Raw genomic sequence first — 15,286 nt, 5'->3', positions numbered from 1 at the left:
AGGGTACGCTGTGTAGACACCCTGAGACACTGGACTCCTGCCCTTTTCACCTCATGGCCACCCTGAGCACGGTATTTTTCTTAATGTCATCTCTCAGCTTTTATGGGTCCTTGTCAGCATTTCTATGAAACACCAGAGGACAATTCAGTTCACATATATCCCTGCCCCTGGGAGGAACCCTCATCTCTCTTCACAGATTGCAAGGTGGACCTGTCAGCTGCATTAGGCTCCTAGAATTTGGTCGTGGCAATATCCTCCCTGAGACAAAATCACTAGTTACCTGCTCTAAACATAGTAAACGTGCCGCTTCTGCTAGCCCTCCCCTAGCAGGCCTCCACACAGCTCCTGCCGACAGCTATGGAAACATTCCCATGGATTACCACGGGTGCTGGAGGAGGGCCTTATATAGTGAGACTTCTCTGCCTCCCCTTTGCCCTAAGCCCTTCACAGAAGTACTTTATTGTTTTATGACAGCACAGTAACACTTGACATAAATCTCTAAGCACAGCTAACAATGTCAATACTGTATAAATACCTACAGCAGAGACCTATATTTTATTATACTTTCGCCCTGTTTTACCTGCTGTCACTCAGGCTTTACGCTGTGCTAGATGCACATGCATTTTACAAGGAATCTGCCAATTTTATGCACTGCTACAGCTCATGTCTCTAAATACCGAGAGCCCAGCTCTGGGTCTTTCACAAACTGCAGCCTTCACTGGAGTCAGCAGAGCTTGTATCTGCTTAAAGGATCGACCATGCCATCTGTTAAATCAGAGACGAGTGCTCTTCAGAATTGCAGAGTCCAAGTCAGAACAGGACATTTTGCAATATGTACACAACAAACAACATCCACCAGTGTCACAAGCAATTGTGTGCCGATGTTTGATGACAGAATGGTGCGTGCTGGGGTCTCAGTTCTTCCATCCTAACCTTGCTCCTGCAGGAGTCTGCACCCCCTGCTCTCAGAAATCAGTGGGATTACTTGCAGGGCAAGGCACAATTCAGTGGAGAGACGCTCATCACGTTTCGTGACTTAGCCACTGTCCTTTAGGTACCCGCCTGCAGCGTCAGTCACAAAGGAGATGATTAACTTAACAACTTTTAGGGCTATGAAAGCACTTTGGACTGAGCTGCTCCATGCACACTGATTACATCTATTAATTACTTTCTTACACAGATTCAGTAACTTGCACTTTCTTATTTTTAAGCAATACTTAACTTTACGAACAATTCCTTCTTATTCACCTGTAAATACATCATATCGTACCTATCTGATAAACACCTGAGAACTTTCAAGTCAATGAAAGTTCAGCCCTTAACACAAGCTCTTATCTTATGTCCAGCTCTGGGGTCCTCAGTACAAGAAGGATATGGACCTGTTGGAGAGGGTCCAGAGGAGGGCCACAAAAATGATCAGAGGGATGGAACAGCTCTCTTATGAGGAAAGGCTGAAAGAGCTGGGGCTGTTCAGCCTGGAGAAGAGAAGGCTGCAGGGGGACCTTATTGCGGCCTTGCAGTACTTAAAGGGGGCTTATAAGAAAGATGGGGACAGACTTTTCAGCAGGGCCAATAGTGATAAGACAAGGGGTAATGGTTTTAAACTAAAAGAGGGTAGATTCAGACTGGATATAAGGAAGAAATTTTTTACAATGAGGGTAGTGAAACACTGGAACAGGTTGCCCAGAGAGATGGTAGATGCCCCATCCTTGGAAACATTCAAGGCCAGGCTGGATGGGGCTCTGAGCAACCTGATCTAGTTGTAGATGTCCCTGCCCATTGCAGGGGGGATGGACTAGATGACCTTTAAAGGCAAGGGATTCCATCCCAAAGCATTCTATGATTCTATGATCCGACTTTTCTTGCTTTCCAGATGAGTCTCACAACTTCATTTTTAATATCTGAGGCTAATGACTCAAACTCAATCATAGAAAATCAAAAGTCACTTACTATAAACAGCGGACTGACTTTTTAGCATGTTTACAGCCTCAATGCCAAGTTTTATATTTGTCTACGCTGAAAATGTTTGGAATTTACTCCTGCTTGCCTTGGAGACTTTGTCTGGTTTTACTTGTGACACCTGATTATCTGAGATGTTTTTCACCACCTTCTCATAGCGGTAATGCTCAGGCCTCTAGATGGGACCACTATTTTGGAGAGTATTTAGTTAAACAAAAACTATTTTTAAAAGACAGTCCAGAGCTATGTACACACACTCCCAGAATATTTTCATTTGCCCTCAAGTGTGCCTTTCACTGAAAAGGTATGGTAAGCCTCAGACCTGGAAGATCCCTCTCCGTCCCTAAGGAAAGAAGGAGGAAGCTAGCTCCATTTGGGTTAATCTATTACTATACTGTAATTGGGATTGTATCATACACGTTATGGAAAAGTTGAAAGAAAAAAAAAAATTGTTTCCTTGAGCGTGGAGTTCAGTTCTGGACAAGGAGCTTGTACCATTTGATTTATTTTAGACGGTGTCCTCAAGACTTCATCAATTTGTGGACACTGTCGCTTATTCCCAGAAGAAGGGCTGCATTTCGGTTCTGCCACCTTTTAGAAAACCAGTCAACTTCCTGTCTTAACCAAATACTGTTAATTTTGGTCTAAGAGCTAGAAGGGTAACTTTTTAAAAATGAACCGTCCTGACCTTTCAGACAATTCACAGTCTGACTGGTATTTTCTGTGGCCTGCTGCGTTAAAGGCTAGCTGGTAAATTAACACAAATGGTTAACAGAACAACCCAAAAAGCATTGCTTTTGGGGGTGTGCGTGCAGGAGTTACGAACAGGGCTGCCAATGTAAGGTTTTATTGGCAGAGTTACACTTCACCGGAGGGCACAGCTTTCACGTAATGACAATGTACAGCAGGGAGAAAAATCCCACCACTTTAGCTCCTGACTGAAACCGAAAGAAACATTCCTTGAAACTCCAGCCAAGTTGCCCATGACAGCTATTGGAGTATGTCCCTTCAGCAGCTCATTTCAGTGATGGTTCATACACTGTAACAGAGCACAACAGAGAGGCTGGGAAGGGGCAAGGAGGAGAGAAGCAGCTGGGTAAATAGAGCCACAGGAGGCCAGAAAAAAAAACAAGCAAAGTGTTCCTCTCAGGGCTCCCTAGACCCCATGGTCTCTGCTCTGTGTTCATGCTTCTTCCCACCATCGCTTACAGGATGAAGTGAGGGGAGGCAGCAGTGAAAGGGGAAGGAGACGTCATAATGGAATTTGCTCACCTTGTAAAGCAAATAAGGAGGAAGAGAAGGTCTTGCACATGGTTTTCTTGTGCAGCTTGTATGGTCCCAGTCAAACATTAACTCCTTGCTTGTAGCCGATTTCATCACAGGGATGAAGTCCAAAGGTTCCTGCAGGAGAGAGGATTGACATTCCTGGTGGACTTCTGGTCTTTCTGAGGAGGGGCAGGAGGGCAGTGAGGGAGAGGAGATATCCTTCTCTTTGAAGGCCACGAGAACGTGGGGCTAGGCATGGATTTCTCTGGGGACCCTCAGGCAGGGGGTTTAGGCCCACGAGGTCCACCACAGCTCAGCGCTGCAATCCTTACAGTCACCAAATCCACAGCTCCAGGGAGCTGCAGAAGCTCCTCCGCTGCTGCACTGGAAGAAGCAGCCCAGAAGAGCAGGAATCATGCCTGCTTTACATCCGTCGGTTGGAGAACCCTTGCAACGTGGGCAAAATCCTGCCCTCCCAGCCCTTCAGTGGTCCCTTCAGTCCAGCTGGGAGATACCTCCCTTACTTAGGATTCGGGGCCCTCAGCCTGGACCCTTTTGGCAGAGGTCCACGTGACAGCCACGCGGTGGGGAGCTGCCTCCCTCTGCCTCCCGCGTGCCTCCTAGGAGCTCCATATCCAAAGGTGCCCGACAACAACAGCTCCCAATAAGCTCCCCTGGGAGCTGTTGGGGGTCAGCACCATTAAAAATCCAGGCATTTGTGGCTTTCAAAAAACACTTAAGAGATTTAACTGGGAATCCAAACCTACAAAGCCTGATGCAGTCATTATTTCCAGAGACGTCCTGGCTCAGACCCAGGAACAGTAAATATCATAATTTGCTTAGATTTGGAAGACTTTCACCAGCAGATTAGCGTTTTTAAGGAAACTAGCACTCTTTCAAAACTTGTCCTACCCATGATGCAGTACCCACCAGAAGGCAAATTAAAAAGGACAAGTAACTTTTTTTTAGTGTTTATTGAGAGTTGCCTTTATACATGAGGGACTGGTGCTCTGATTCTGTCACAAATGAACCCAAACAAACCCTGCTCAAGTGTCAACAAGCAATTCAACTCACTGAATTTAAATTATAACATTATCATACATCAATAATAAATTAAGACTATTGCCTAAGAGTTGCAGATAATTTTAAAAAATCCTTGTCAAAAGTAAAAAAAAAAAACCCTGAACAAACACAAGAACAATGAAACACACATAATGATGTTGCCAATAAGTTAACAGAGTAGCACACACACATAATGGTTTTCCAAAATCTCAAGGTGCGCTGCCAGTGATGCTAAAATCCATTGCAAGTGCTGCAGGTGAGCTGGTGCTCTGGCACGAAGGAAAGCCCGGGCTGCCAGGGACAGCACCAGCCGCTGCGCTCTGCTGCTCACGCCCGGCTTCCCCCAGCCTCCAACTGCCTCGACTGAACTAAAGTTGATTTGGAAGCTGCCTTTATCACCTAAAACCTGTCAAACACACATTTTCCTCATGAATTCTTACTTTTGCTTAGCTCAAGTATAGAAGGGACTGGTATAAGCTAACCTGATATCACAGGTATCAATGCCGTTAAAAACCAGTCTGAAAACACACTTTAATTTAAGCGAGATCGACTTTGTAGACAAGCACATAAGCCAAACTGAAACCAATCCTTTTTCCACCAAAACAATGCTGTGTATTCAAGGATTTACATTGGTTGAATGCGTTGATTAGACAGGAATAAATAAATAATTGAGCCACTGACACTTGTGCACTTAGACGAGGTCTAATACACTTTGGTCCTGGACAGCTGATAGCTTTCCAGGACTGGATTTCTCTGATGCTGCCCACAAGTGGCATCTTTGCGATTTGGATTAATGGCCACCCTAAGGAATTCGGATGAAACTGGCATTTTAAGATATGACCCAAGCTAGTGTGTGCACACCAGGGTTTTCAAGTAAAGACGGACTTTGCACATTATCATCTGGGCTGTCTCCTTGCTACACTGCTAAAATGCAGCGACAGCACTGCCACTGTCTAACGGGATTCCTGCTACTGGTGTCAAACATGGACTTAAAAGATCACACTCAGTATGGACGTGTACCCAGGGCTAACACATGCTGGAAGAGCTAGCCACATACTTTAGCAAATAATGCTAAAATTTAAGCAGGTTAACCCTCTCTCTAAGGTAATGCTGACTAAACCCTCACTGGGTTAGCCTTCAGGGAACCAGGCTGCATTAAAATTAAGATTTGAGGAAAAGCCTTCGCTCCCACAGCACGGGACCCGGCTGTGCCTTGCAGGTAGGGAGAGCCGTACGGGAGTCCCTTGCCACATGGCGTGGATTGGCCAGTGGTTCCAGGAGGAGCAAAATTGCACATGACCTGATCCTGTTTTAATGCCCAGTGCTTGCCATTATTATATATGCACAGCTCCTAACGGTCTCACATAAGCACAACCACATTTCTGGCTGAAGAGAAGCCCAGCTAGTCTCCAAAATACAGGTAATAAAAACCAATACCATATCCATGCTATCCTTTCTCATATTTCCCTCTCAAAGCACAGATAGTAAACAAATTTTATGGTCACCACTCCTAGCAAGATGGAAACTTCCATGAGCAAGGGTTGTGAGCTCCAATGCCAAACACGCTGCAGCATGGCAGAGCATTCCTGACAAAATTCTTCACTTTTGAAAATTTAAGGCACCAAATTGAGCAAAAGTGAGGGGTTTCCATGCAGCTTGGTGTCTTCAGAGCTGGTATACACAGCCTGTAGAGCTCACTTAATGAGGGCAAAACAAGCAAACTGATTTACTCAGCTGCCCCTGCAAAAAAGCCCGTGCAGCCACAGGAGAGTTTCAGTTTAAGCCTACAAGATTAAATCAGGAAATCCAAAACAGGAAGGTAGATACTAATATACAGTACTGTAAGGCACTCCTACTGGGAAGGGAAAACTGGAAGGCAAATTACGAAGGAGAGAATGATCAGACTCGACTGGTTCAAAAGCAACACAATGAGCTATGAAGCTCAAAGCCTAGCTGTAGGCTCAGCACTGTGAGCGAAGACGGGGACAGAGACAGTGAAAGAGAGAGAGGGGACTGGCTTGCAGCTGAGCAGCAGAAAAAAAGAGAGAAGATTCTGATGATTATTTGATTACATTTCTTCTACACAGATCAACAGTTGGCTGCAATCCAGGCCATGACCTTGGGAAGCCCGGGAAATTCTCGGTGGCTTCTGTTGCCACAGGGAAAAAGCAAAATACAACTGTGCAGCTTCCCCATTTCATTGTAAACAGACATCCTCTGCTTTTTTTTCTAAGTCTTTCAGGACATTATCATCAATCCATTATAATACACACAGTATCCTGATATTAAGAAAAGCCTTGACAAGAGAAGCTCTAGAGGTACCCTGATGATTCACTCCTAACAGTGCCATCAGAACTTGTGGAGTATTGTGAAAAACTCAAGTTCCTCACCAAAATGTACCTTCTCTCACTTATCTAGGAAACCCTCACAACTGCCAATTCCTGTCATCCCAGCAATGAGCTCATTTTGGTATGTGCCAGCCAGGATATTGTGTCACATCACAAAGCCATCATTTTTCATCACCTAAGACAGACAGAGAAAAGCAATAGAAAGATTTCTACATAAGAGATCCAAATTTCTCTTTTTATAGGTTGATAATATAAAATAAAGCTGCTGTTTGCATCCCCTAGGTAGGTCCTTCTCCCCATTAAAGGAAAGCTGGAGGGTCAGGGTAAAGAGGAAAAGAGACTTGAATAAGGATCTCTACAGTGTCCTAGATTAAAATAATCTCAGACTAACTAAACTGAGATGAGAAGTTTCTAAGTAGTTGTAGAGGGTCAGGCTATAGTCCATTGCAGTGAAGCACCCTATTTCTACACTGATTACAAGTTCTGTACAAGGAAAAGCAGTAACTGGATGTACAGATCAATTCCTCCTCCGTCAGCTATGAAAGCACCTTCTCTGTGAAGGAGACAAACACCACATTTTATTCTTGATTCACAATGAAATGCTATTGTTCAAATTTATTTCATGCGTGGGTAGGATGAGACTAGAAGTACCAATACGTAATTTCACCTGTGCGTGTGTGTGGGAAGAGTTGTGCAATCTGGAAAGACCCCGGGTGCTTTTCCAGCTGATGCCCACCCAGAAGTCTGCAGCGCAGAGCCACATGCAGGCTATGGGACGAGTAGCACTGGGGACCAGCATGCAGCACTGATAGTACAGCAGAGACAACCACGCAAGGGTACAGCGTTGTCTGAAACCCAAACCACCTACAAAACCCCAGGCTGAGTCTCCTGCTAGCAGATGGCTCTTGCAGGAAAACTGTCCTTTTCGAGTTGGGTCTTATGACTCATGTTAGTAACGTGAGCAGTAGTTTCAGTTCATTCTTTTGCCTTGCAATCCTGAAAAACGAACAGGGCTTGTTCCTACTGCATCAGCACCTTCTGAGGGCAGGATCAAGCCTTTCATTATGCTTAGGAAAGGCAGTGACAGAAGACTTTATCTTACCTGTTCATATGGAATAACTTTTTTTGATAGGAGCTAGGCATCCCTGAGAGGAAAGCATCTTCCACATTACAGTCTGTTCCTATAGCTACCATGAGATGCTATATTACTTTTCCAAGGTACAAGTGAACGTGTATCCATTTTAGAAACTGGCTTGTTTACAACAACATTGGATTTTAAAGAAATGAATCTGATCTGTATTATACAGTATCCTTTTACATAAAGCTTTGGGTGCTGCCAGCATATCGTAACAACACGCTTTTGCTCTTTGCCGCTAGTAATGGCAGTGGTTCCGGACTCATGACTAACTCCCGCAGTTTCGTTGACATCATATTCTTTTTTTCTGTAAATCTCAATTAGCGAAGAAACTGTTCTGTAATACCTATACAAACCCAGAGCAACTCCAGTGCTGTCTATGTTGTTATTCCAGAATTCAACCAGAATATCTAACCACCCACACAACTGGTACTTTGGAGATCCAGGCATCTGTCAAAGTAACTAATAGTTTGCAATGTCTGAACCTTGAGTCCTTGACTCCACAAGGTTTTTGACAGTGCACACAAGCAGCCTTCTCTAAACTGAGCTGGACATGAACCAGTGCTGTAAGGTATCTTAAATACTAGAGCATGATGATAGGAAAAACACCACCTTTTTTTCTTTAATGACCTGCCATTATGCCTATAGCTAATTCAAAATAGTCCCTGCCAGATTCTGACAGTTTCAGAGCTACTGGCTTTGCCACAGGCCTAGTTGTAGTGACGCATGCTGAAAAACATGGGAGCGTACTGTTTATTCAGCCAGTACCACTGCAGTTCCTGTTTGCATGACTAATTCCACAATACTTCCCCAGTGTTTGCATTTGTGAACGTGCAGGGAATTCTTCACGTGGGAATGGACTTGCAAGGAACGTATCTTCAAGGATGATAGCCGAAAGAAACTCATTTCACATGAGGAACAGTGAGCTGAGACAGAGACATCCCTGTGTAAGGGAAGTATTAATTTTAGTGACAAAGGTGCATGATTCACCAGGTCTATTAAATACAGGAATCCCTATACTACTTTGCCAAGAACATGGGAAAACCCTCACTTCCTTCCAAAGAATCCCACTGCGAGAAGGACTTCTGGAAAAGAAAGGCACTGGTTGTCTAATGCATACAGATATAAACATGCTTCTATATATATAGTAGTTGCACTCAAATTTGAGAAAGCTCAGATTCAGCTACTTTCTTCGAATGGAGGTTGGAAAAGGTAACCACTTATGCTCCAGTACAAGGCAATTCATTGTAGCATTCTACCTTTTAATGTAAGCATGATGTACCCTGTTCTTTTATTTAAAGTATTTCCACAATTAGTGCTTCAATGATCAAGACTGCTTTCTGCCTTGCATACAACAGCCTGCAGATTATATAGGAAGCAAAGACCAGCGTCCTGCATTTTCACAAACCTATGCGAGAAGAGGGGAAAAACACACATGCATGCGACTGGCTTTTTTCTCCTGAAACCATATTTGCTTTCTGTATATAGATGTACGTGTATATATATGTGAATGCTTTCATATGTACGTAATACACAATTACTGCAGGGTCTGGAGAAAGAGTTAAGAATGTGGATTGGAGAGAGGAGGATCTCTAAGTGCTCACTGGAGGTGAAGCCGCAATGAATTAAACATACTGCCAGTGATGACACACATCTCCCCAGCTAAATCCACCACGTACTCCCCTTTCACAATATATGTAATTTACTGTGTTTAATACTTCTGTGTTCCAGGTGTGTGGAGCAGAACCATACTGCAAGGAACTTTGCTCTTCACCACGGAAATCACTACAGAAGTATAAAATCCCTTAGCGCTCGCAAAGAACGCAGGACACAAATTGCACATGAGCACAGCAAACTAGTGTTTCACAATTTTGGAGGTATTTTCTAACTAACATGAGTGAGACCACTTTCCCGACTATCAGTCTAACAGGTTCAGGTTAGAGAAACATTTAAAATAAACTTCACGAAATAAAAACAAACCCAATGTGGACACTTAAAATGTCTTAAAACGCAAGACTAGCAGGAGGTCAGAACCAACATCATATTACTGAAGGAGAGGACGTGGCCTCACATAGATCAAGAATAACCAGGGTAAAACTCAATGGACTTCAGTGGCAGAGTTTGACCGACATACCCAGCCTGAACAAAAAGAGCAACAAGTCCCCTGCTTATCTGTGTATGGAATAGTTCACTGGGGTGGTTATAAATATATAAACATAGCTCAAGAAATTACTCTGCGTTTTATGTTTGCAAGCACCCTGAATAAGGTTTGATGGGAGATACTTTGCTTTCCTCAGGGAGAAGTGGCATGTAAATGCACTGATGCTTTAAAAATAGCTCTCTGGAAACATGAGGAAATGGAACCACATGTCCACATCAGAAGGAGCAGTCTGTGAAACACCTCACCAGAACCTCTGCCAAGGCTAGTAATAAATAAATAATACACATAAATAAGTCGATCATTCATCAATTCTAAATGAACAACATAAAAAATAACGTGGTCATGGCAGCAAATATTTTCTGCCTTGAAGAAAAGTCTTCTCCAGAGATGGAAAAGAAAAAGTTGGGTGCTTAATTAGCTAGACCTAAAGCGTTTCAAGTAAACCACATTTTGTATGAGAGCTAGCGGCTGGACTTCAACGCAAAATGCAGTTTAGCCATTGGTACTTCAAAGCCAAGAAGGCTTTATGGCCACTTTGGCAGCTGTTATTCACAGATGAAGAAGGTCAGATATTATTTTGCAAAAAGATTTCTGCCTGGCTAAGCTGAGAAGTTGCTTGAGCTGGCAGCTAGGAAAGGGATTCTCTTCAGGCTGGCCACTGCCTTAAGGAACTCATGTGTTCTGATATGACAACTCAAACATGTTGCAAGACTCTTCGAAGTTTTCGTCCATATTCAGTCGCCTCCAGAAGGATTTCTGCTTCTTCTGCAATTCTTTACGCACACACCTGGGGCATGGTACAGCCTTCACTTTGCACTCAGAGTGGAAGACAGCACCACAGCTTTCACACCTGCAAACACAAATTAGCGTCAAAATTGAATGACAAAATAGGACCAGAGCATGCAATGGGCTTCACATGGATTGTGGGCAGTAGACATTCCTTCAAACAGTTCTGGTAGCTCAAAGAGCGCTACGTTTCAAAAGAGTGGAATGGTAAAAGACACTGGCTTGCCCACACCTTTGCTGGTGTAAAGCTACTCAGGACGACTAAAGTAAGTTGACTTGCATCCATTTGCAGTTGCTGAGAATCTGTCCCAGCACTTCTGCTTCACAGACAGAAATGTTTAGAAGGATTAATCTTCTTATTAACTAGCATTCAGGTCTGTCACAGAATAGACATCAATTTTGTTTTATGAAAGACAAGTTTGCTGCTTGGGTTTGTAAATGAAGAATAACAATATTCATTTCCATTAAGATATATTTGAGCATTTGCAACAGTTAAGATATGATATTTTCCTCATTGAAGCTCCAGTGGTCAGCTGTTCTGGAAAGAGTAAAAGTACAGTCCACTTCACCGCCAGGAGAAATAGTCATTCCACAAAGTAAAAAACGAAACAGAGGTAGGTGATATTTTCTGCTCTGTATCCTGTGGAAGATGGGACTAGATCAACACAATTATAGCTTCTCGCATTCAAAGGCATGCTATTCTGTTCTCAAATGTGGTATTATGATTTCAGACAAATCAACTGCTCAAACAAGATGACTGGATTACTTCTGGGGCACTCTGAGGCGATGGACGTAATGTCACAGCAGATCAAGCCCCAATCCCAGATGGCTGTGGAGCAATGAAACATCTGGTGATCATGCAGTGGGCTACAACTAAATGGACATTCTCAGCCTTTCAATGCAAATGACTATCTGTAGTGAGGAGTAAGTCACTATAGCTTTGTAACCAAACAAAAAAAAATAAAAGGATGACAGTGTTAGAGGTACAAAGTCTTAGATTCCAGTTGGATAATCAAATAATGAAAGCGCCAAAACATCAAACTTCAGAGCAATTTTGAAATACAAATGAGGGGCGCTAGTCACCCTGGTGATTCTGTGGGAAGTCTCAAAATGCCTCGCACTCTTCCTTTTTCACAGCTATTGTAATCAAATGACTATACAAGAATCCAAGTGTCCATTTTTATCTCTCTAGTGGGTTTGTTTGTTTGCTTTGAGCTTTTTTTGTTGTGTTTTTTTCTTTTTTTCTAAGAAATAAGGTTCTTGTAGTCAAGACTGTGAAGAAAAATTGAAAACATGAAGAAACAAACCCCCAACACTGAGAAGCCATAAGGCAAATTGTAGTATTTGGTATGCAGTCTGGCAATACTGAGAGAAGTCCATAAGCTAATACAACCCGTTAGCTATATTAGCTGCATCTGCATCTCACCTGTAACTTTTAAAAAACTGTTCCTGATCTGGCCGCACTTTAAGTTTTATGCATGGGTCCAAACATGGTCTAAATTTTAGTGACTGCAGAGCTTTGAGAAGGTTATGCAGAGATTTAGAGAGACACACTTCTAGGTAGCATAAACTGATAAAACTCAAATAACAAGTAAGAAAAGGAAGGTTAAAGAGGCTAAGTATAATGCTGTGTATCTACTAACCACTACGCTCTCTTGCAGTAAAACTTGACTGTCATATTTCTAAGTCCAGCTAGTGAGTCTAAATCTGCGTTTGAATCAAGAAACTGGCTCACACAGAGATATTTATCATTTCTGTGCTCAGAGAGTCTGTGTTAGGGCCCTGATCCAGTGAAGCACATAAATACACGCTTAGGACTCATATGCCAGTGGTTTCCTTGGGATTACTGATCTGCCTACAATTAAGCATGGGCTTCTGTGCTTTGCTGGATTGGGATCTCCATGAACAGAGGGAGAGACAGAGAGGACAGCAGTGTCTTTAAAACTTTACATCATTCTGAATTGACACTAATGGTGATTTTATCAAGCTAATGCTCCCTTGTTAGTCAGCAATTTACAGCGCTCTGGAAGTTGCTAGAGGGTAATGATTGATGAGGAGTGTAATTCTGAGCTCTCACATTGCCACTCCCTATGCTCGCTCAGTATTTCTCCACAGTACGCATGGAGGTGACAAAATTTATCAGAAATTGCTGCTGAAATGGATGGAGCGGGATGAGGGAGGAGCCAGCACACCTGCTCTCCCCAGCCAAGGCCATCAGCAGAGAAAACAAAGATTGATGGTGTTTAAATGAATATTAATTCATTTTTCAGAAATAAGCTCAGTGGAAAAAATTAACAAACTTCTCACACATCACTCAGAACCAAAAGAGAGAGAAGAAATGTCTGCACTGTTATTTATTAGAGCCGGTGCAATAGCTGAAGCTCTGACACTGTCAGGCACTAACCAGAGGCAGTGCAAACAGCCAGCCCCGGATCTCACAGCCCACTGCACCGGCAGCCATCGTGACCACCGTCGGCCCCTTCTGGTGCCCCCACCCCTGACTGCCACTCTGAAGACCTATTTTCTGCTTTCTCCGGTGAAGGCTGATGTACTCTCGGTGTGCAGATGACAACAAAACAGCAGCCTGGAAGAACGGTGCACTGAATTGGCAAGCTGCCTCTTGCTCTCCACAGGGACAGGTCGAGAGGATACCTGGGTCAGCCTTCACTGCATGCTTGTATCCCCTCGCTGCTAAAGAAACTCAGCCACTGGGGAGGGGGGGCAATGCTGATCTTGCTCTACCTTTGGACAAATGGTAAGTGACTCCCTTTAAAGTGATGGAGCTATACTACCCCAAGCCATCTACGGCTTTGCTTTTCACCATATCAAATAGAGTCAGTCTTAACTGACCCTGGAAATGTCAACTGGTTGACCATTCCTAATCTCACTGGGAGAAATCTTCCAGTGATACCAAAGACCCCACCAAAAAGATATTCCTTCTTAGAGTATTACAAATAGATTGCTTCTTATTTAATCCTGACATCTAATTTTATCTCCACCTGTGAGAGTCACAGTTTTTCTTTACTGTTTTCAAGCCTCAGTATTCTAAAATGCTTTTATTTCTCTGGAGAAAAAATACATTTCGTAGTCTATAAGAGGCTCACATAATAGTTCACTACACTTAGTTATCTTTCCCTTAACTCTTCTTGTTGTCATAGGTAATTCACAGTTCAGGTACTATTTCTGAATCCTGACTTCTTCTTTGGCTAGAGACTAAAAAGTCCCCGCACTTTTTGTGAGACTTCTGTACACCACTGATAATAAGCTGATGAGCCCACTGCCATTCAGGCCTTTCAGGTTTCATTCTTTAATGAATGATATTGCGATACTGCACATTAACAGCATCTTGCTATTTTTCAAACACCATTTGAAGAACTGGTGAACATTGCATGTTGTTTTCATACAGACTTGCAGTCCTCTAAGAAGGCATCTGAAATAGCTTTCTCTCTATTTCAGTCTTTTCTCTCTTTTTTTCTCTTTCCTGACCAACTCAATTTCTGTTGAGACTATAGGGCATGTTTTATGTTTTAAGGATGTTTTACTTGTTTGAACACCAGAGTAATAGAAATGCAGAGAATTATTCAATCCTCTAAATAATTTCTATTGCACTAAAAAGTGTAAGAGAGAAAGGACAAAGCTCTCCACAGCCAGACAGGCATTATAATGCTCTTATTATTATCATTACTAGTTACAGAAGAAAAGCCTTTCTACATTAAAAGCATAAAATCATTCCTTGTGTGCCGAGGAAATGCCAATGCTAGTATCTCCCATTAAGTCTGGGCATTTGAAACATATACATATAAATATTTGGTAAATTGTAAATTCTGGCAAATTCTTCTCATGCTTCCCACACATATTTCACAGGCTTATGGCTCAAGTAATTGTAGACTCTGCACAACCAATTGATTTTACTCATATTTCTCCTCTGTACTGCACCACCATTTAGGTGCCCATGGGTAAGATCAGGTGCCCAAAGAGGGGGGATGCAACACAAAGAAGCCTCAAAGACCTTCCACCTTAAGCAGACAAAATAAACCAGGGATGATCAACTGGTGGCCCAGGATGTCATCTGAAAGACAGTTTTATTTATCTCCTAGGAACCTTACAGGTTGACAGACTGACCAGCATGACCATGTTGGGATGAAGCTACTGGGACTGGCAAGGTTTATTAGGACAGCTTCAGTACCACACACAGGGCTGTACCTGTCTGGCTTCCAAACACCAAGTGGGGAATTAAAGCGGCTCATGGTTATGTTGTTCGTCCCTGAAATGAACAAACGGTGGATGACAGATATACCGCCATTCCCACCTCACAAACGAGAAACACAAGGTCAACTGCCTTGCTCAAGGTCAGCCAGGAGCTCTTAGAAGAGCTGAGAAGGTCAAAGAGCTCCCCTGTCTCACTGCAGTGCCATATTCACCCACCATCCTTTCTCTTGCAATTTTATACATTAACTTTCATTTTTTCATATAAAAAACCCACTTTCTCTGTGCCAGATCTTGCACACGTTTGCTCAAGTGAGTAATCCCTTGAAAGGAATTTCAGTAAGGATTTGATTTAGGCCCGAA

At 43.0% G+C, this 15,286-nt stretch overlaps 1 protein-coding gene across 11 annotated transcripts in view; it reads right to left on the bottom strand.

Moving 5' to 3' along the window:
• Positions 1 to 4,223: 4,223 nt before the first annotated feature.
• The window catches only part of PLEKHM3 (pleckstrin homology domain containing M3), a 94,439-nt gene continuing 83,376 nt past the window's right edge, over positions 4,224 to 15,286 (bottom strand). For all 11 annotated transcript variants that reach the window (XM_087734618.1, XM_087734626.1, XM_087734622.1 and 8 more), the window contains one exon: positions 4,224 to 10,781. In XM_087734618.1, coding sequence (XP_087590744.1) covers positions 10,604 to 10,781 — 178 coding nt within the window. In that variant the 3' untranslated portion in view covers positions 4,224 to 10,603. The remainder of the gene's footprint in view (positions 10,782 to 15,286) is intronic.

This window comes from Nipponia nippon, unplaced genomic scaffold, assembly GCF_047370975.1.
Source record: "Nipponia nippon isolate SJK-2023a ecotype South Korea unplaced genomic scaffold, ASM4737097v1 scaffold_5, whole genome shotgun sequence".
Classification (NCBI taxonomy): Eukaryota; Metazoa; Chordata; class Aves; order Pelecaniformes; family Threskiornithidae; genus Nipponia; species Nipponia nippon.
Note: the sequence above shows the minus strand (reverse complement) of the source record. Positions and strands in the feature narration are given on the sequence as shown.